Here is a 22,317-nt window from a genome sequence, read left to right as displayed (position 1 = left end):
GATAAACATGCACTACTTAATTAATGCCTATTCCTCAGTAATTCTGGTCTATCACTGACTCTGATAGACCAGAAAACCAAGTGTCAAATTTCTTCTGCTTCAAAATAATGCTTCGATTTGAGTCCCAACAAAATACGACATTTGGCTTTCAGATTTAACAAAGTACAGAAAACAAAATATGACACAACACATTGTGACAAAGCACAAAAGTGGTGCATTCTTCTGCTGTGGCAATGCTTCGTGGAAGAAGCAAACTGTGATACGAACTGCAGTTAAACAGTCCAATGTGGTGGAATAAACCAGAAACGCTGTGTGAATAAAGTAATTTATTGAAATGTCGCGACATGTATAGAATACTTTCACACGTCCGCTTTATTTTCTGAAACCTAATACAGAAGATTTAAGACGTTACACTTGGCAGTTGTCCTCGAAGGACACTTTAATAACAAGAAAAAGTAAATAAAATGTCAAAATCTACAATGGAGGCACCGTCTTTTTCCTCTTAGTTGAGATGTGGAGTTCAGGCATGAGATGTGGACTTCAGGCAGGCTTTGACAGGCGCAAGATTAGATTTTAATTCCATACATAAAAAGCATGTTGGAAGGACAAAAGTCGAGTCCAACTCAGAATTAGCCTGCAGTTAATCCATTGATCCATGCAGGTTTCAATCAGTCTGGATATTGGAAGCAAGATACGAGCTCATTTCAGATGAATGTTTTAGTGGCCACATGCAAGCCTGTTGTGATTAAACACAAAATCTGTATCTGGTGGAAAGTGAAAGAAACGACAACGATGGCACCAGGAGATAAAGATGCTTTCATCCACTGAAAGCAAACAAAACTCAGCTGTTCTGGCTGCTTAGGGTGTGAAAGAGGAGGAGTTAAGTGTTTTGGCATATCAGTGCTCAGTAAGAAATCAAACAGAAAACCTGCTTCACTGAAGCATACGATTAGTTCAACAAAAAACAAATTGCAGCTTTTGTTAAGGCGGGCGCAAGTCAAGCGGGAGACTTTAAACATGCAAAATCTGCAACAGTAAGGCAAGCATGGAAGCATCGCTAACAAACCAAACTTATAAAATTATGGAAAAAAAAAAACAATCACCCATGCTACGTTATGTAGCATGCAGATTTGTAAAAATCCTAACATTACACAGATCCATAAGGCACACTTTCTTCACTTTGCTTTAAAGTGATCACTCATTTTGTTTCTGCATGTCTGCAATCCATTAAACCTTCAAAAGCAAATCTTTAATTTAAGTCTAAGACTATATTTGTTTTTTTTTTGTTTTTTTTCTTATTAACCTTTTGTAAACAAAGTAGAAACAGAATGGCACACTTTGAAGGCAACCTTCCAAACAGTTTCAGGTTGATGAAAAAAACTTTCAAATAAGAAAAAAAAAAATACTTTCATAGCTATTATTTTACTTAAATTTAAAATAACTGTCTAATCCATACTTTGAGAGTGACATGCTGATTTGTTTTGAAGTGCTTTTGTCAGCATTGTGGAAATGACCGATCATCTGTCTCCCCCTAGTGGCGAACCTCAGCCATCACCAGTGGCTGTTGTCAGGGTAACTGGGCACCGCGGTGGGGTACTGAGGCAAAGTCGGGCCCTGGGCCGTCTGAGCGACGGCGTCGAAGGCTGCTTCCCTCACCGGGGCGCTCTTCCACAGCCCGGTGCTCCACTCCTCCTGAGCGCGCTGCATGCTGCCGCCGCCGCCGCGGTACATCCTGTGCACCTGGGACACGAAAACAGGAGGAAACGTTGTGACTTTGGCGAACAGGGACGTCTCAATTAATTAGAGTGACACTGAAAAGTTAATGCATTGTAGAGATTGGGAGATTTATTTCTGGTCATTTTGTTGACGACGGCTAAAATTGATTTATAAAATAAAAAGTAATTTAATCCCTGAGGTGGTGCTTGGGTCTTTTGGACCAGTCTACGTGTTCTTCTGACAGCTGATGCTCTTCTTGAAGCCGTCTTCACAACATGGAGTTAATATTTGTGAAAGATTAGGTTACAAGAGAAATTAATCTAACACCAAAACCTTAACTCTTCCCAGAAGGCCAGGTTAGTTTAGATATATTACTTCCCTAAATTAACAAAAATCATCATTTAAAATCTGTTTTTGCATTTTTATCAAATTTGATTGATGATCTGGACCCCCAGGCTCCCTCCCCCCACCAAAAAAAAAAATCCAAAACAGAATAAATACTATATGTAAAGGAAGCAAAACACTTTTTCTCAAAATTAGAAAAATACATCAACTTTTCAATGATTTTCTAATTGACTGAGATTCGCCCGTATTTTTGACTTCTGTCGATAAACTCAAAAACTACGCTGAAGGGTAAAAATCGCTTCTAGCTTGTTGTTCACTCACCTTAATGAGGACCAGTGCCATTAGTGCGGCCACCACAGTGAAGAGCAGCGTTGTGATAAGCATCACTATAGCAGAGCCCACATTTTGGCTGAAAAACATCACTGTGGCAATCCAGCCGCTTTGTGTCGGTGAGGATGAGATGGAAGTAGTACGAGTTAGTGTATCAGACAGTGAGCACACACAGCAAAGTGGATTTAATACAAACATTATTAAGCAGTGAGAACTGAGATGCGGTGACACACTCGATAATCAAATGAGTCATTATTAAAACCACGAGTGAACAGTACAGTCACAACAAGCATGTGTGCAGTTCTCTTAATTGTGTGTAGACTGCCAGAGGGAACATGCTTTGTTTTGGATGTTTATTAGGCAAAAAAAAAAGGAAAAAATTATTTAAATTTTTTTTTTTAAATTGAAGCAGATATGTTGCAGGGGAAAAAAAAAAACTGGATATGCAAAAAAGAATTGCTAAGTTTGCTGAGAAACCACCTTCTTCACTCTTTTACAAGGCTGGAGAAATTTCATCACAACACAGATTTCATCAATAAAACAGAAAACCCTCAAGCACACACAGCTGGAGAAGTATGCAAAATGACTGGATCATCAACAGAGCAATTCATCATTTTCAACTTTTCCTTAAAGTCAAAAATGCGTACGATTCAGAGATTACATTTTTACGTTTTACAAGGACCTGATGCCGTCGTCTGCTGTGCGTGTCTTTACTAAGGAGAGATACAAAAATAAAAGGTGGCTTAAGAGATTACTTAGGCAGCTGACAAGAGCAGAGTATAAAGGTCTGTGGCCGATGCTCTAATGTGGTTTTTCTAGAGAGAAATCTCGCTGAAGGGAAGGAATGCTAAACTAATATTCTGAAGTTACTTAAAATATTCACATGATGAACATCTTACAGCAGAATAAATTCCTTTTAATGCAGTAAGAAGCTTAACTGTGCTTCTTATATCATGCTGTGCCGCCTGCTAGCATAAATAGCTAACTGCACCTCGGCTTAATGCATCTAGTTTGTGGTAAAGATGTAGTTCAACACCTGACAGAAGAGCACCCAGTTAAAAAGCCATTCGTGCGTCGTTCTTTCACACAGATTGATGTGTTTTTCTTTAAATTAATCTAGTAGATGCTAAAACATTGATTTAAAAATAAGGATATATATATTTTTTAGGTGTTTTCAATTTTATTTCTGCCAGAGTAAAGTTTTTCCGTCACTCTTGCAAGCTGAACCTCGACATGACCTGGTTATCATCAATCTAACCCAGGTCTGAATATTTATGATCTCAAAACCACCGGATTTTTCATCACGCTGCGCGGTGGAGAGTCTGATTAACAGATGAAAGAGAAAGTGCCAGAATGACACAGCATCACATTTCAGTCTTTCTATACTGAGTCATTAGAACAATTAGAATCACCAATAAGTGATGGTTTTAGGTCATGCGTACAAATATGTGGAGAACTACGAAAAAGGTTGCAAATATTCTAAAAATCTGTACTAAGAAAAGAACTGAATACGTAGAGGCAAAGGGTTCTCTATAGATAAGAGCAAAAAAATAGGATTAATTACTATGACAATATTTTAACTTCTTTAATTTGGGGAAAACCAATAATTAAAAGACAATTCAAGCATTGTTTAAAATATATATACAATTTGAAAGTATCCCTTTGCAGTTTAGCAAAATGGTAAACAACATAACACTTAGCATACAAGTTGATATCCTTTATGGAAGTGTGCTTCAGCCAGGCAGCCATTTTATTTTATTTAAATATAAGTGCTCATCTTTGTGTGCTTCCATTTGCCTGTCAGCTTTTTGATAATGCAAATAAAAAGTCACTACTGAAGGACACATAAAGGGTCATTCTACACTAAAACAAACCATCTTTTAAAACAAACATGGATCTACTGCATACCAAACATATTTTTTTACAGTGTAAACAAAGATCCGCTCTATGCAGATGTGTTCAGCAGCAGCCCTGTACAATATTTATCTTTCTGGTAATTTTGCATAAAATTTTCTTAAGTGATAATCTACAGACGAAGGGAAGGTTGCCACGGTTTCTGGACATTTTTCTGCTCTAATTGCCAGCTGCAGTCCGACTCCATGATGACCTGTGTTAGCATTAGCCACATTAGCATCCACTGCCTTTAAACCTAAATGTGGGCATAGCAAAGAAGCGCTCTGGTTTGTTTTATTGCTTCATTACTTCACAGCCGACTGAGCTGTCAGCTGATTCACAGTTTCCTCCATTAATTTGTGCCACAGAAGGACGAAGCGCGTCTTGACGATTGAGCTCAGACCAACAGAGCGCCATCATATCCCAAAAGCTAACATCTAACATCTACCTAGGAGGTTTTCTGCTTCACTGCTGTAGACTAAGGAGCTTTACTGACCTTTTTAGGTTTCTCTAAAACATCAGAGTCGTTCGTTGAGTTAGCGTTAAATTGCTCACCTTGTCTATCCTCCCATGTTTACACATTAAATATTAGGACAGTAATGGCACAACAAACCTGGCGAACAGCTGCGTACTGTCACGATACAACACAAATGACAATGGAGTAGAGTCTGAACAAGTTCAATCTAAATATCTTTGCTTTCATTTTAAGTAAAATGTCTGATAACAGAGTAGACGTAAAGTAAAAAACAACTAGATAGCAAAATTCCTTGAGATTATCTCTGATAAAAAACAAACAAACAAACAAACTGGTGGACAAAACAGACAAAGTCTTGACAGTAAGTTTGGTCCAGACTCACCATGTTCCCCATCCAGAGATGCCTATAGCCTGGATAACGGTCAAGACACACTGAAGGAAAAAGATGAAGAAGAAGGCCATGAAGTTGAAGGAGCTATCAGCCCTGTGAACGGCAAAGGGAAACACAAAGTCATGATGCCGGAGAGATTCAGAGCAGCTCCATTTTCTTTGATTCTAACTTTTTATGTGAAAATCTGACGCTATGAAACGTGATACCGTCAACAAAACAAGCAGTGGAAAGACCAGAAAAGCCAGGCTACAAATTTTACATGGAAAGGAAAAAGCTCCTCTGACAGAGATTATCACTCTACAACTGTATCAATGCTGATATCAACCAAATATCTGAAAATAATCAGCAATGATTATGCAAGAAGAATTTACATATTTTGGGTTTTTTTCCCCCCACATTTTGTTATATTACAACTGCAAACGTCAAGATATTTTAATCTGGGTTTTTTTTTTATGACGGACAAACACAAATTAGCAAGTAAAGTGAAACAAAGTGAAACTCAGATCAGAAACCGTTCTAAAGATAAAAATCTGAACAGTGTGATGTGCATTTTATGCCAGTTCACTTGACTCAGAAACTTTTAAATGAAAATAAACCCGACGAATTATTTTCAAGAGTCAACTAATTAGAAAACAGAGGTAATCTCAGAAGCTTTCAACATCTCACAGAGAACTGTGTATTGCACACGTGTCAAACCTGAGGCCTGTGGGCCAAATCTGGCCCACCATAGCTTTGTACGTGGCCTTCCGGATTCTGCACTAAACACTAAGTGTGCTTAAATATTATGTTATCAATCGAATCAGTGCAGTTTTTTTCTGTTTATTGCTAAATTATATCAATCAGTCCCTTCAGTTTCTTGAGAGTTATAGTGGAGATTCACGCAAAATCAACAAATCCCTGCTCTTTTGTTGCGCTAATACATAATTGGGACTTTATTGCATATTATTCTCAAAAATTGTCAAAAACTTTCTTACTTGTACTAAACAGCTGCCTCAGCTTTAACTGATGTCAGATTACAGGTGCTGGTCATAAAATTAGAATATTGTGATAAAGTTCATTATTTTCCATAATGTCATGATAAAAATTAAATTGTCATATATTTTAGATTCATTGCAAACCAACTGAAATATTTCAGGTCTTTTATTGTTTTAATTTTGATGATTTTGGCAAACAGCTCTTGAAAACCCAAAATCCCTGTCTCAAAAAATTAGAATATTATGAAAAGGTTCTCTGAACGAGCAATAAAAATAATCATCTGAATCAACAAAGTAACTCTAAACACCTGAAAAAGATTTCTGAGGCCTTTAAAAACTCCCAGCCTGGTTCATTACTCAAAACCGCAATCATGGGTCAGATTGCTGACCTGACTGCTGTCCAGAAGGCCATCACTGACATCCTCAAGCAAGAGGGTGAGAAACAGAAAGAAATTTCTGAACGAATCGGCTGTTTGCAGAGTGTTATATCAAGGCACCTCAGTGGGAAGTCAGTAGGAAGGAAAAAGTGTGGCAGAAAACGCTGCACAACGAGAAGAGGTGACCGGACCCTGAGGAAGATTGTGGAGAAGGGCCGATTCCAGACCTTGGGGGAAGCAGTGGACTGAGTCTGGAGTAGAAACATCCAGAGCCACTGTGCACAGGCGTGTGCAGGAAATGGGCTACAGGTGCCGCATTCCCCAGGTCAAAGGTCAAGCCACTTTTGAACCAGAAACAGCGGCAGAAGCGCCTGACCTGGGCTACAGAGAAGCAGCACTTTGGACCACTGTTGTTCAGTGGTCCAAAGTACTTTTTTCGGATGAAAGCAAACTTTGCATGTCATTCGGAAATCAAAGTGCCAGACTCTGGAGGAAGACTGGGGAGAAGGAAATGCCAAAATGCCAGAAGTCCAGTGTCAAGTACCCACAGTCAGTGATGGTCTGGGTGCCATGTCAGCTGCTGGTGTTGGTCCACTGGGTTTTATCAAGGGCAGGATCAATGCAGCAGCTATCAGAAGATTTTGGAGCACTTCATGCTTCCATCTGCTGAAAAGTTTTATGGAGATGAAAATTTAATTTGGTCTGGAATCGGCCCTTCTCCACAATCTTCCTCAGGGTCCGGTCACCTCTTCTCGTTGTGTAGCGTTTTCTGCCACACTTTTTCCTTCCTACTGACTTCCCACTGAGGTGCCTTGATATAACACTCTGCAAACAGCCGATTCATTCAGAAATTTCTTTCTGTTTCTCACCCTCTTGCTTGAGGATGTCAGTGATGGCCTTCTGGACAGCAGTCAGGTCAGCAATCTGACCCATGATGGCGGTTTTGAGTAACGAACCAGGCTGGGAGTTTTTAAAGGCCTCAGGAATCTTTTTCAGGTGTTTAGAGTTACTTTGTTGATTCAGATGATTATTTTTATTGCTCGTTCAGAGAACCTTTTCATAATATTCTAATTTTTTGAGACAGGGATTTTGGGTTTTCATGAGCTGTTTGCCAAAATCATCAAAATTAAAACAATAAAAGACCTGAAATATTTCAGTTGGTGTGCAATGAATCTAAAATATATGACAATTTAATTTTTATCATGACATTATGAAAAATAATGAACTTTATCACAATATTCTAATTTTATGACCAGCACCTGTATATAATCCACAATCTGTACAGCGAGTAATAAAAAGTTGCGTTTACCGTCATAAATAAGTGCAAATATTGCAAATATTTCCAAATTAGCGCCACAAACTCATTGATTTTTATAGCCAAAAATCACAAAAAGAATCACAAAATCCTGAAGGTACTGAAAGGATGTTCAATAATATTATTTCATTTTAAGAATTCACTGATATTTTAACAGTTTGGTGAACAGGTTTTATCGGTTCATTGTGGCACAACCAGCCCTTTAAGAGCATTAATGATCTTGATTTGGCACGAAATGAACAAAAGAGTGACAAGACCAAGTGTGAAATATCTGTAAGTACCAAACAAAACACCATGCGAGGCAACCAGACCCCCCAAAACCTGGCACTGCACATCGCTTTAACACACCTAGAGAAGCATGGTGGGGGCAGCGTTATTCTGTGGCAATGCTTTTCTTCAACAAGCACAGAGCACGTGGTCAGTGACATAATAGATACAAATATTAGACAAAATGCCAGTAAAAACCACAGTGAGGTTTGTGGTTGCAATGCGACAACATGAAAAGGTTCGAGAGGTGTGGAAACACTTGAGGCGTGCACCGAGTCCTGATTTAATCGCAGCCTTTACTAACAACCAACATGTTTTGATAGGATTTAAACCACTTACCTGAAAGCTTTGTAGAGCGGTCGGAACCAACATGTGTAGCTGCAGGGGCTGAAGAGAAGGAGCCAGAGCAGAGAAAAACCAAAGTTTGCGGCACTTCCCCCTCCAGCCCACCAAGCAATGCATGAAATGACATTTATGCACAGTGTGGCCGAATACACTGAAGACCAGAAGGGGAAAAAGGCGGGAGGGTCGGAGGAAAGAGGAAGTGAGTGATTTTGAGATTAAGGGAAAAAGAACATTTTCTTTATGATAAATGTGTGCGTTAACTACTTACTCATCCAAAGCTTGTAAACTCTCTGCACCAGCTGCTTGTGAGGTGCAGGGATTTCTTCATCGATGTTTTGGTAAAAGCATGGCTTTAGTCTTAAGAACTTTGGCAAGGGAGGAAAGTTATTTACCCGCTCTAAAAGAGGAAGCACAGATTCACAGTCATTCCTACTGCATTTTTGTTTAAGAATCCAAAAGTTAGGAAAACGTTAACTTCTAGATTAATATCTTCATCGATCCATTGATCGATGAAGATCAATGGATCTTCATCCATTGATGAAGATCCATGGATCTTCATCAATGGAAATCCACTCCCTTTTTTGGGTGGGGAGTGAATTCCTATTCATGGATTAATGAAAACATAATCCATGAATATAGATTAATATTAATCCATGAATAGGAATTCATATAGGAATAATAGGAATAAAAATTGAATTAACACATAAACACAAACCTGCCATGTTGAAATTCCCCTTCCTTCCTAAATAACAGGAACACACAGATACAACATATGTAAATATTCATATATATTTAATAATTCTGTGAATTAGTAAATATATTCATAATTATTCATACTATCAATTTGCATGCTATGCTGTTCAACAACAGTAATGACAACAATAACTGTAATTTCAGGAACACATATTTACGTCTTTATATATAATTTTTATATAATTAAAAATGTGTCTAAATACAATCAGCGAGAAACTCCTTTCTGCCCATTTCGACTTTGGTCTAACTGGTGACTAATTTTACAACCAAGCAGTAACTTATGCACTCATCTAACCCATTCAAAGTTATCTAATGTTCACGCTGCAAGGATAGCAGGAAGGAAAAAGCAGCTAACTCGCTCTGTTGGTACAGGAGTCCAACCACGATGAGCAAAGAAGAGCGTCAATTATCTGTTTATATTACATATTTGCTTTGTTTGAGCAATTGTCTGATAGCGGAAAAAAGTGAAACTCTTCCGGCCATGACGCGGATGCAAGACGTTATTTAAATAAATGCTACTTTTACCAGGTTTAGACGTTTCTCCTCACGTTTCCGTCGACAAATGCAGGGGTCCTCGAAACACTCGGGATGCGCTTTTTCGACTCCAGTCAAACGCTTTGCGACTGCGCTGCACCGTGTATTATTTTGTAGTTTAATACTATTCTCTTTGTTGACATGGCCCTTTCAGGGGCGGTGAACAGAGAACTACAGTTTCCAGAATTCACGCGAGCGGTAAACGGAAAACGCGTGACTACAGCGTGATTACGTTCCTCCGTCTCCACCCACTTCATAAACAACTGGAAACAATTTTAAGAAACTCTTGTAAAACTTTTGAAAACATGATCCAAAAATTCTCACTGAGTTGAGCAAAACTGTATGTTTTATAATCAAGATATTATAATTAAAACTATTATTTTATTTAAATAAGTTCCATTAGAAGAATTATAATCTTAGATTAATATCACACATATCTTTATTCATCTCGCTTTCATACATGTCCTTACTTAGAATACGTTTCAATTTACTAACAAAATTTATCATTTGTCTCACACTCTGTCCATGGTCAAATCGCCGCCATATTGACTAGCATTTCTGCTAACATACGGTCATTCTCAACATATTGGAATTGCGCTTGCCCGAGTGGTATTGTGATATTGTGAGGGTTTAGAAGTACCAGGCTGTTCTGTTTAACATTAAGCAAGACTTTCATTAATTAAACCACTAAAAAATAAATAATACTGGGAATTACCTTTAAGCATTTGTTGAATTTTGTTAATTTTCATGTCATTTATAATGTTCTGTTTAATGTTTTGAAAAGGTAGCTGAAATAAAATTCTTAAATTATTGCAATTAAAATTAAATTCAACTTTGGTATAGTTTTGGTATATTTGGCATAGTTTCAAAAAATAGATTAAAGAAAGCTTAATTTAGGTTAGTTTGATCTTCAGATGTTAAAATCGTTCTCAAAAATTATCATTGCTTGTACTGTCATATAAAAGTCTCAATCTAAATTGGTTTAGCTTAATTGCACTTGTTCTGTTTCTTTTGTTCTGACATGTTTTTCACACTTTTATTAGCATTTAAAGCAAATTTTGCCACACACAGTATGGCGGACACGACGATCGTTCTTCTTCTGCAATAAAGTTTGACTTTATTGATAAAGTCAAGCTCTGTGGCCAATCACATAACTCGAAACATCAGCCGGAACGCGCTTCCTGTGAAAAAAAATTATGTGACATGTTTTGGTTGCTGGCAAGGAGCGTTCAGTACTATGCGGATAGCGTACACATAATTTACATTTTCTGATTCACCTCTATTGACTTTAAGAGATCAGCCCTTATTATCTTAATAAGACATCTTGAAATCCACAAAACTTTGAGCGTATCCTCATCTACATGTCAAGATTTTAAAGTTTTCGAGAGAACGCTGGAGTAAGTGGGCAAAGCAGGTGCACAAATCCAACGTACCCTGGAAGAGCCAAGAATTGATTTCGACCAATCAGCGAAGCTTATTGATGGACGGACCCGACTCCCGCCAATTCCGACTCGGGAGCGCGAGGCAAGCGGCGGGGTGAACAGAGGGAGAACGCAGGAGATGCGGAAAGACTTTTAGTTATGCTTATGTGAAATAAATTAAGATCGTATGACGTGTAAATAAGAACTTGATATTTACTAACCAGTGGGGGGGCTTTTTGGCGTTAACGCTGCTCTTGTCGGTGTGTCAAAGTTGTTTAACTGCAGAACATTGAGAACGAAAGAGGCCCCGGGTCAGTAGTTGGGATGTTGGCGTCGGAAAGTTCATCTGCGGACGGACATTTGGCAGTATCGACTCCCCACAGAAAAGGTAATACTTTGTCTTGAAAGCTTAAACACTTAAATCATGCAGAAATGTTATCTATTGTGCCACGAGCGAGTCACTTTTTCAAAATTGTAATTTATCGATTAAATAAAGGGACTACAGGTGTAATATTTCCAGCTTCTGCTGCACTGTGGTAACTTTGTCAGCGTTACCAGTATCGGGTATGCTCAAATGTATTTACTGTACTTGTATCATTTCATGAACAAGCTCTTGTTTGGGTCATAAATCTGTTGCTGCTGTCTTGAAAGCAGCTTCCCTCTACATGATTGTTAACATAATACTAATATGTTTTTTTAACCTTATTTGTCTTATAGGAGACATTTAAGTGGCGCCACGCCGTGCCTTTGTCTTGTCAACAGTTTCTATTGAAGATGTTTTACATAAATAGCAATGATGGCTAAGTCTGTTGTTGCGTAGCACAGTGTCTGGCTAGTGTCATTAAAGTAGCATGCAAAGCTAGTCGTGTAGCATGGTTGGCAGGCTCAAAGCTAGTACGTAAGATCAAAGCTGCTCTCCGAAGTGGGCTGTCAAAGCTCACTTCTTGTTTTTGCTTTCTCGTATGTCCGTTTTACGGACTGTTACACCACAGCGCGCTACAGATGTTCAGAGTGGGTTTTCCAAAGCTTCCAGTTGTCTGAAGGATAGTCAGACATTACCTGGCAACCCCGAGGTGCTGCTCACTCTGCAGCCTGGATCAGGTTGGGCCTCCGTAGCCCGACTGAGACACAGGTTGGCGGGAGAGCGAGCCAAACACGGCCACTACATCCAGCCTCATATTGCACTCTGAGCACAGGGTTAGGATTTATGAATGCAGCGTCACATTCAACACTTACATTTCTAGAAAGTGTTTAATCATGGATGCACGTCTACTGTAAACAGACAAATGATTAAGTTGTTGGAAACCATTGTTTGGTGGCATTTGCTTGAATGTGACATGTTTATCAGTTCACTGTAACAACCTGTGTAGTCTTAGCTTATCATGTCATCAATTAATCTCTAATCTGCTGTTTTCTTTCAGGCATGGATTGCAAATCAAGTAATGCCAACAAGAAACTTATTCAAGGTAAAAGTGACATGGGGTTGTTTGCATTTATTCATCATGCATCCTCGAACATGAAGACCAAAATTGAAAAGCTTTTCAAAAAAGTTGTCAGATAGATTTGTATTCCATTGCAGTAATAACAACCAAAAATAATCTTACAAATACAGTTCTGTGTAAAAGTATTTCATTTCCTACCCATGGCTTCTGCTGCCTTTTTTATGCCAGGATACAATGTTTTCACATCATCAAAATATTGTAATATTATACCAAGATCAATTGGGTAAATAATAGTGTAGTTTCTGAATTAATATATCATTTGTTCAGGGGAAAAAGCTACTAAAACTAACTTTGTCCTGTAAAAAGAAAAGACAAACATGTTCAGTCCAAAATCAGGAATCCAAGTTAGGCCTTTAGGAAAAATGAAGTCATTTTAATAAGACCGTCTGACAGCTAAGGATTGACTAAAATGATCTTGACAGAACAACACATCATTCCTGGGTTTAAATAAATTTAGGCACCAAAAGCCACCGACACCAATCAGCTTGAAGTTTTAAAAACTCAGAAGAGAGGTTTTGGGTTTGGCCTAGTTAAAGTCCAGATCTAAATCCAATTTCCAGTCATCACAAACACTTGATTTTTACTTTTTACTTAAAATAAATAATTAGTTGATCAATTTATGTATTTGCTCAGGTTATCTTGGTTTAATAATAATAAATCAGTTTGATCAGAAACACTAAAATTTACTAAAAACTTTAACTAAAAATTCAACTAACTTTGTCCTGTAAAAAATAAGACACAGATGTTTATATATATATATAATATATATTTTTTTTCTTTTCATTACTGGAAAAAATTATCAGTGAAAACAGGCACTCTGCATTTCTACTAAAAAAAGAAAGGTTGCTGTAATTGATGCAAAGCTGAGCATATTCATTTAGTGAGCCAACTGCAGATTATTAACAGTGAATTATTGACAGTATAATTTATTTGTAACCGTCTTCTTGTTTTGCTTCTTCTTTTCTTTTCTCTTGTTTCCAGCTCGTCTCCCGTTCAAGCGCCTGAATGCCGAACCTAAAGAAAACCAGCCGCCGAAGCGTCCCTGCACCCATTCCTGCCCCGGACCCGCAGACCCAGACACGCAGAACGAGAACGAGTCGTCTCCTCTCTCCGAACGCAGCGGCCCGCCTCTGGTCAACGGCCGCGGCCCGCTGGACGGCTTCCTGAGACGCAGGTGCCCCACTTCCTCTGCGTCCTCGGACAGTAAAGCGGTCATTGACCTGACCGACGACGACAAATCGTCCCCCGCAAAGCGCCACGGCTCCCCTGCGCCGGCCGCTTCTCGTCCCGCAGCGAAAACCAAGCAGCGGCGCAAAGACAGAACAGAGGCTGCTGGGAAACACAAGAACGTTACTGACACTCCTGAAACACAGACTGCAGACTTCGTCTTAATTACTGACGAAGAGGCGGAAGAAGAAGAAGAAGAGGAGGAAGATCTCGCCACATCTGTCTCCCAGCTGGATACTACTACTCAGGATTCAGACAGCGAGCCAGAGGAGCAAAATGAGTTGGGAAATAAGTCGACACAGTCGCCGTCATCGGCCAGCTCCATGTCCGAGAGCTCACCAGAAAACGCCAAGACCGGCGACTCGACGCCAACCACTACACCTAAAGTACGAACCAGCATGGCAGCAGATTATCCCAGTTTTCTACTGTGTAATTGTTGATAAAAAAAAAAAAAAAAAATCAGACTCAATAGACGTGTAGTTTGCCATTTTCCATATTTTTTAAGAAATGATTTTGGCATCACCAAAATGTATTTAAATATTAATTTACTTTCTACATTTTGAAAAATAAGTCTAAAAATAATAACCAAAAACCCCTTTTAAAAAAGAGCACAGTGCCTAAATTTTCTTTATTTGCCATTATTGTTCTTGCTAGAATTCATTCAGCTTTGATTTTTGCCAGTAAAACACCCCATACACATTTTTATTTTCCCGTTGCAGGACCCAAAGACCCCCACCACCCCTAAGATACCAGCAGAGGAGAAAAAGATCAAGAGGCGCTCTTTAAAGGTAGACTTCGTAAAGTTCAGCTCCTGCTGCAAGGCGGTTTAGCATTTCAGGTTAACAGGGATCACATGTAGCCTGAAAGTCTGGAAGAAGTACGATATTTTTTGTCTTTGATGTTTTCCAGGTCTGGATAAATATGGAAAAACTTTAGCTTTTCTAGACTTTATCGCCTATTTTCCACTCCCTACAAAGTAAATGCCCACATTTACAAAATTAAATTAGTCAAATAAACTGGTGAGTAAGAATATGGCGGCCATGCTGACTTACAGCTGATGTTGAACAACTTCAGTAAAACATTTAATTGCAATCACATTACCAAAAATTAAAATGCATAAAATAAAATGTCATATCCTAGCAAATATTTAATCCGTGCGCCCTATTGCACACACTAATGCATTGGAGATTGTATGCAATTCTGTATATTTTGCGATATTTGCTAAGACATTTTGATCTATCTATCAAAAGTGACAATAGATACAATATGTCTTTTGTTGGTGCTGTTAGAAAAACAGCAGCTGCAGATGGGACCCTTGTTTTGTTCATAACTGGAGGTTTTTCAGGATGATACTTGATCATTGTTTTAAAAAACTAATAATTTATTGGAATTGTATGTTTGTATATGGTAAAAATAGGTTGAGAAATCTGTAAAAGTTGGTGATTTCAAGGAGGAAGCAACTTTAGAAACTCTGCTTTAAGATTTTCTATAAATGTTCCTCAACTCTCAGTTTCACTGTCTCTTTCACCCCCTGAATTAATCCTTAGGTTAACTGAATATGTCTGATTGCAGAGTTTACAGGAGCAAGAAGAGCGGTTACGGCTGCGGCAGGAGAAGGAACGGCAGAAGGAAGAAGCCAAAGCTGCAAAGGAAAAGAAGAAAGAAGAGGCTCGCAAGCTCAAAGAGGAGAAAGAAAGGGAAAAACGGGAGAAGAAGGAAAAGGAGGAGCGGGAAAAACGAGAAAAAAAGGAGAAGGAAGAGAAGGAAAAGGCAGAGAGGCTAAAAGCAAAAGAGGAGCTGCGGAAGTCTAAGCTTGAGTAAATATAAAGACATGTTAGGGTTTTTTTTGTTTTGTTGTTGTTTTTCACAAATTTCATGTTGTTTATCTTCCTCAGGGCAAAGCTGGAGGAGAAACGGAAGAAGGAAGAGGAAAAGCGAATGAAGGAAGAAGAGAAACGGTTGAAAGAAGAGAAAGATGTAGGTCTTTGTAGAAACGAATGTGATGAAGTTGGTTAATATTTAATGTTTGACTGTTTTCTTTCTGGTTCCAGCGCCTAAAAGCTGAGAAAGCAGAAATTACTCGGTTTCTACAGAAACCCAAAGTCCAGCAGGCCCCAAAGGTCAGTAGGTCACCTTTATTACAGTTTAGAGTCTCATGTTCATCATCATTACCCTCTTGGACTCTGAATTTGTTTCTAAGTGCTTTCCGTCCCTCTCGTCTCCTCAGACTCTCGCAGCTGCGTGTGGGAAGTTCGCTCCGTTTGAAATTAAAGAGAACATGTCTCTGGCGCCTCTGTGTCGGGTTCAGTGTGACGACTCGGTTCTGGAGGAGCTGGACCGGTGTTTGCTAAAACCTGCCGAAAACCTCAACGCACTGAAAGACTGGATCGGACAAAAACCCAGACGGTCGGGACGCACCGAACGCAGACAGGCGGACGCGCTCGGGTGAGAACGGAGACGCTCGGTGACCTGGTCCAGAAAACGATGAGGGCGGATTCACCCATTTACATCCCGAGGGTTTGATCTGTAGCTTAAGAATCAGACGCTCTGACAGAGTAGATACCAGGACTTTGTGGTTGTAGGACCTTTTCTAGTTAAAGTTCTTTTTTGGTGTTTTCTTCTTTATTTTTTAGTGTCATCATTGCTGCGTCTCTTGCTCTGCTGACTAAATAATCTGTTGCTTTTTCAAATAAGCTCACATAACCAAAGGTCATACTGCCCAGAACTGATGAGTAAAAACAAATGGCAATTAAAAAAAAAAAGTTTCTAAGGAACCTTTTTATAAAAAAAAAATTGAGTGAATTGAATCACTAGATTATTTGTTTGAACCCTAGACTGCATTGACAAAACCTCAACTATTGCAAAAATATTAAATGAAGCCGCTTATTGTTTATAAAGTTAAAAAAAAATATTTGAGACTCTGTAAGAAATACAAACAAGCAAATTGAAGTTATGAGTGTGATCCTTAGCCCTTCATTTAAATTATAATAATGGAACGTTTATCAGGATTTGAGTTCACATCTAGTTTATTCAGGAATCAACATTTTCTACTCATGAAATGTGATTAAAATGAGCAGAAGTGACACGATGGGCCGCGTAAAACCTCCACATGAGCGGATGCCGACACAAAGTGAATTCATTAATGAAGAGTTTTAAAGTTGTCATGAGAAAACGGCGTCTGACATCACTGAGGGCATTCAGGGCCTTAAAAGGAAGCTCGTTTCTGTCGGTGTGGGTGTGTGTGTGTTAACTTTAGCTGCTCATCACGCTTCTCCTGCTGTGATTCGAATCTAAACTTTACGAGTCGTCCAAACCCCGTTTACGTCCATTAACTATGCACATACTATTAAACATTTCTAAAGAGACTTATTTGATCTGGAGCGTTTAATCTTCCAAGTTTCATTTGGAGGGAATCTGCTGTCGTTCCAAAAAAAAAAAAAAAGTTTACGAAATTAAAAATGATACATTTACAAAAGTATTTGACTTCAAAAATGCTGATGTTGCGTTATTACCGGCTGCGTTGTGAGTTAGCAGAGCTGATAAAATGATCATTGTCCACTGCTGGTTTACAGGAGATGCTTGAAAATATGATTCAATCTTATATTTTTTTGATCACTGTCCTGATCTGCTGACCCAAACACGTGTTGCTCAACATTTTGTTTTCGTTTCAGATGTCTTCTGCTGCAGCACACCTGATTCAGTTTAAAGGTTAATTAATAAGTTTCTGCTGGAGTTGAATTCAATAATTAGAATCAGGTGTGCTAACATTAGCAGTAGAGTGAGCCTCGTATCTGTCTTTTCGATATAAAATATAATTGTACATTATAATTTCGTACTTTTAATCTCGTATTCCTCTTTTCAGAAGATGATTATTTTTATTTTTCAAATCCAGATTTTAATGCTTTAATGAGTGAGAAGTTGAGGGAATTGTAGTTTTCTGCTGATGGAAAGGCTGTTTTTAAGATGGACAGATTTTAAGGGTCAGAAGTGCTTATTAGATTCTTTTGGTAAAACATTTTTATAGAATCTACGCAACTTAAAGAAGAAACGTGGATTGTAATTTATCTGGCTTCAGAATAATGTCTCCACCCTGACTTCACTTTGGCAATTTGATGATCCAACTTTATTTAAGGAAAAGTTAGATTTAAAGGAGGATTAGAAAAAAAAAACACATTTGACTGTTCAGAGTGAAAGACGTCAGGAAAACCAGTGTTTTCTCCTCGCTCTGCTCCTTCAGGGACTGCATAGTGTTGGACCCGTCCAAACCGGACGACACTCCGGACCGCAGACGCTACGGACCGATGAAGCTGCTGCAGTTCCACGAGAACTACCGTCCAGCGTACTGGGGCACCTGGAGGAAGAAGAGCTCGCACATCTCTGCCCGCTGCCCCCTCAGGCAGGACAAGGTGAAACTGGTTTCCAGAAACAATTAGTTATTTGAATTCAACAAGAAGTCGTGACGGCTGTTTTCTTCCACCGCAGGATTTATTGGACTACGAGGTGGACAGTGACGAAGAATGGGAGGAAGAGGAACCCGGAGAGTCTTTGTCTCATAGTGAAGGGGTAAGTGGACAGGAGTAGCTTTTGTTGTTCCACATTTTGTTTTAAAAGTTAAATCACAATTTATGAGTTCCTGGAAAGAAAAACGTTTCAAATTTGCAGTTTGTTGATCAGAAGTCAGCCTGCTTTTTGCATAATTACATGATCATCCTGTGAATGGAGCTTATGTAAAAAGCCTGAAAGCCTAAATAAATGATTTCCAGCTGTTTCTGTGCAGATGTATCCGTGGTGAAGGCTTTAGCGTGTTTAAAGTTTTTTCCACTGCATATCATTCAAAGTTTTCTCTTGGATGTAAATTATGTGTTTCACGCATCATTAGTGTTTAAATTAACGCTTGCATTCTGAGTGACTACCGATCGCAGCGTAGAGTATATTTCAGAGAGCTTCACGTGGGGAAAATGTTTATTTTTTCAAATAATTTCACAACTGCTTAACTGATTTACAGGAGGAGGAAGAGGAAGGTGGGGAGGATGACGACGACGATGACGACGGCTTTTTCGTTCCTCATGGCTACCTCTCAGACGATGAAGGTGCTCTGGAGGAGGAGGTATGATTAAATCTTTTGCTTACTTTAAGTGAAAGTGGGGAGTTTGTCAGTGATTTAATTTAAAGGAGTCACTAGTCTATTTGTCAAACACGTTCCAGTTTATGTTTTAATTCAAAGACAAGAAACGCTTTAAATAGGAAATGAAAAATGTAGAAACTTGACATTTTCTAGGTGTCTTTAAGTCACTAGTAAAAAAAAACAAAAAAAACGTACACCTTCGCAGGACGGCGGCGACCTGGAGAAGCAAAAGCTGCGTCAGACGCTGAAAGCCAGAGAGTGGGACGAGCTGATGTCCAGCAAGAAGAAGATGAAGGTGCTGGAGGCCGTGGTCAGAGGCTGCGTGTGGGACGAAGATGGAGCCGGTCAGGAGGCCTTCCAGCCTTACGCCGTGTGTCTGATTGACCCTTTGCCCACTGTGGACAACAGCCCCACGCCTGCAGAGCTGCTGCAGAAGGGGCAGAGAGAGGAGCAGCGTAAGTTTAAAACGCATTTTCCTTTCGACGTGAAATCGGCCACAAACGTTCAAACGTGTTTGATTTCCTTCCTCGTTCAGCTCAAACCTTTTCAAAACAATTATTGTGAAGAAAAGAATGACTATGTTCAAATAGCCTGAGTGTATAGAGCTTTAGCTGCACAACTGGAACGTTATAATTGGAGTGAAATCATCAACAAAAGCCAACAAGGAAGCTGCAGCTGTATCAGTTGTATCAATCAATCCTTAGTTATTTATCTAATGTTTCTTGTGCTGATGGCTCAGCTGAATTGGCCGAAAGTCTTAAAAATACCGCAGCAAAATTTAAATCTATATAAATATTTTTACACTGATTTCAAATAGTTACTTTGGACAGATATGCCTCCAATAAGCTGAAATATAAACCCGTCTTATGCAAACACGGCTCCTCGTAATGACAATTGTTAGCCACCAAATCTTTTTTTTTAATCTATTAAACATATTTCACAAACATTTTACATTTTTGCATCGACCGCTTGGTGACTGTTATAAGTCAGGCTATTATTTAGTGAACTGTTCCTTGAAGTGTTTTTGTGATACGAGCTTCGTAACATTCAGGTGAATCCTCTCTCAGTGCTAGGTCAGCTGCTCCCCCTGCTGCACGGAAACCCCAACAGCGTCAAAGTCATCATCTCCGAGTTCCAGGAGTTTTATCGCCAGCAGAGCTCTTCCTCTTCCTCCTCGTCGTCGCCATCTAAGCTGCCCAGTCCTCCGAGCCCTCCAGAAAACGTCCCGTCCAGGTGAAGAGCAGCGTTGAACTGCATTTTAAACGTCGGCGCTTTACCGGTAGTCGTTCTTGTTGACGTTTCCGTCTTTCTTCTCTCTCAGGATACAGCTGCGGCGCCTCATCAAGAGCAACGCCGTCTACGAGAAGCGCTCCTCCTTCAAGCGCTGCTGCTGGTACGTGCACGCCGACGTCCTGGCCCGCTTCGGCCAGGACGCTCTCCCAGTGCCCTGCAAGTGGACCTACCTCACCACCGGAGCCCGGGACGAGTCCCGCGAAGAGCCCCCGGCGGCCACGGGATCCCAGGGAAACTCTCCGACCACGCCCCAAGCTGCCTCCACCGCCCAGTCGGCCTCCAGCAAGAGGAGGAGCGCCGGCAGCATGTCCATCACCAAGTTCATGAAGAGATGCAACGATCCTGAGCAGGCACGCCTCCGAAAAGCGAAAAGCTCCCGCCGCACGTTTTTTCTTCCCCCTGATGGGAAAACAATCTGTTAATGTGGCTTCATTGTTCTCTCTCAGGCCGAAGCGGCGGAGACGGACGGTTTCCAGGCTGACACTGAGGATGACTATGACGAAGATTGTGTCATCTCCACACAGAGCGGTGAGTTACCTGAGAGGAGCAGGAATATGTTTCAATTGTTTTGAAAATCAGGATTTTTCCACCAATGGCCTCCTTGGGTGTCCCAAGGCGGCCATCTTGTTTGACAAGCGTATTTTAAAGCTTCTATTTAAATACATTTTGAATTCAGGTCAACTCTGACACAATATTAGAGTCAAGCTGAGTTTTTATTTATTTATTTTTAATTACAAGAACAGTCTAAATAAAAGAATAAAGTATTCATTTAATGAGAACTCCCAACACAAAAAATAATTAACATCAGGAATGTTGTGAAGTTATTCTTTTGGTTTAAGTTTACAGATAAAACTGTATAATTTGATGCTGATTTTAAAAGTGTTATCAGTAGTTTAAATATTTGAGCAAACAACTTTGTCTGTTTCAAAGAAGGAACCTGAAGCTTTTTTCTCATTAAGTCAATTTTCTCCATTTTAAGACATTTTCTGGTAATATTGCATCTCTATTCTATTATTATGACTACATTCTTTGTAATTAAACAAAAAGTCTTTCTCACAGCGAGTGGAAGGGATGACAAAATAGTCACTTTTTGAAAAATATTTGTCATTTCTCTTTAAGAAAAAAAAATAGGGAAAAAGAAATCAAAACTAGATCTGGTTTGAAAAAGAATGAAAGATCTTGTCACCGTGCCCTAGTAGGAACACCTGTGAGCGCTTCAGTTTTATACGTTTTCCAGTTACACCAAACTTGATCTGACTTTGCAGCTCCCAAGAAAGAGAAGCCCTCCAGAGAGGAAGACTGTTCAATGGAAGTCGACGCGTCTGAAACCGCCGCGCTCTCCTCAGCCTGAGCCAATCACAGGCCGCGCTTCCTCTTTAGCTCTCCCTCCATGACTCATTATTCTGCATCCAAAGGGGACTCGAGTGTTCGAGCCGTGTGACCCGTCAAAGCCAGCAGAAGCCAGGCTGGGTGTTTTTGAAGTTCGCCTCTCCTGTTTCCCAACAAGGTGTCGCAGATGTTTAGAGAGTAAAAGTTGAGGATTGTGAAAAGAATCAAAGCAACTTATCAGAGTCTTATTACTAATGCCTGGGCCGAGGTGGAACAAGGGCAGAAATAAATGTTAAAAGAAGCGTTAAGAACACAAATAATCACGGTTTTTGAAACCACAAACCTGTTTTGTCTTGTTTGTTTTTGTTTTGCTTTTGGTCCAATTGTACATAATTTATCAGAAGTTAGTGCTGGAAAACGAGGCTCCGAGTTCATCTGTACATTGTGATCTTACTGGTTTCATTCATGCTGCCTTCATTGGAAGGGTAGAGAGGTCTGTGTGTGTACAGTTAGTTACAGTGTTGGTGTTTTATAAATATATGTATTTTCTGTATTTTCTCAAGAATACTTGAACAGGATAAATTCATTAAACATAAATAAAATTACTGCACCTTTTATATATATCTTTTCCTATTGTGTGCCAATTTTCTTTTGTTGAATTTACTAAATGATAAGTTCTGTCTAAAATTGAAAACTACAGTATGT

The 22,317-nt window shown here is 39.4% G+C and overlaps 2 protein-coding genes across 2 annotated transcripts; one reads left to right on the top strand and one right to left on the bottom strand.

Annotated features, from left to right (window-relative positions):
- Positions 1-311: 311 nt before the first annotated feature.
- scamp4 (secretory carrier membrane protein 4) lies at positions 312-9,833 on the bottom strand. Its single transcript, XM_014986979.2, has 7 exons — positions 9,707-9,833; positions 9,144-9,170; positions 8,697-8,825; positions 8,423-8,579; positions 5,142-5,243; positions 2,383-2,500; positions 312-1,740 (listed from the first exon to the last, which is right to left on the bottom strand). Exons 2-7 carry the CDS (start codon positions 9,148-9,150, stop codon positions 1,552-1,554), a joined length of 702 nt encoding a protein of 233 aa, XP_014842465.1. The 5' UTR covers positions 9,151-9,170; positions 9,707-9,833; the 3' UTR covers positions 312-1,551.
- A 1,343-nt stretch (positions 9,834-11,176) lies between these two features.
- On the top strand, positions 11,177-22,233 carry chaf1a (chromatin assembly factor 1, subunit A (p150)). The gene is made up of 16 exons (XM_014986980.2): positions 11,177-11,524; positions 12,558-12,602; positions 13,620-14,251; positions 14,585-14,653; positions 15,438-15,682; positions 15,761-15,842; positions 15,917-15,985; positions 16,093-16,310; positions 18,103-18,271; positions 18,348-18,428; positions 18,871-18,972; positions 19,196-19,445; positions 20,058-20,223; positions 20,312-20,633; positions 20,730-20,811; positions 21,549-22,233. Exons 1-16 carry the CDS (start codon positions 11,461-11,463, stop codon positions 21,632-21,634), a joined length of 2,682 nt encoding a protein of 893 aa, XP_014842466.2. The 5' UTR covers positions 11,177-11,460; the 3' UTR covers positions 21,635-22,233.
- The last annotated feature ends 84 nt before the right edge of the window (positions 22,234-22,317 follow it).

This window comes from Poecilia mexicana, unplaced genomic scaffold (genome assembly GCF_051168715.1).
Source record: "Poecilia mexicana isolate PSO_F unplaced genomic scaffold, ASM5116871v1 scaffold_4, whole genome shotgun sequence".
Lineage (NCBI taxonomy): Eukaryota > Metazoa > Chordata > Actinopteri > Cyprinodontiformes > Poeciliidae > Poecilia > Poecilia mexicana.
Note: the sequence above shows the minus strand (reverse complement) of the source record. Positions and strands in the feature narration are given on the sequence as shown.

Coding starts and splice junctions, on each gene's coding strand:
- scamp4 (XM_014986979.2), bottom strand. Junction 5,244..8,422: donor CCGCTCTACAAAGCTTTCAG/GTAAGTGGTTTA, acceptor TGCCGTTCACAG/GGCTGATAGCTCCTTCAACT. Junction 2,501..5,141: donor ATCTCTGGATGGGGAACATG/GTGAGTCTGGAC, acceptor ACCGACACAAAG/CGGCTGGATTGCCACAGTGA.
- chaf1a (XM_014986980.2), top strand. CDS start 11,461: ATGTTGGCGTCGGAAAGTTCATCTGCGGACGGACATTTGGCAGTATCG. Junction 19,446..20,057: donor GGGGCAGAGAGAGGAGCAGC/GTAAGTTTAAAA, acceptor ATCCTCTCTCAG/TGCTAGGTCAGCTGCTCCCC. Junction 20,634..20,729: donor GATGCAACGATCCTGAGCAG/GCACGCCTCCGA, acceptor GTTCTCTCTCAG/GCCGAAGCGGCGGAGACGGA.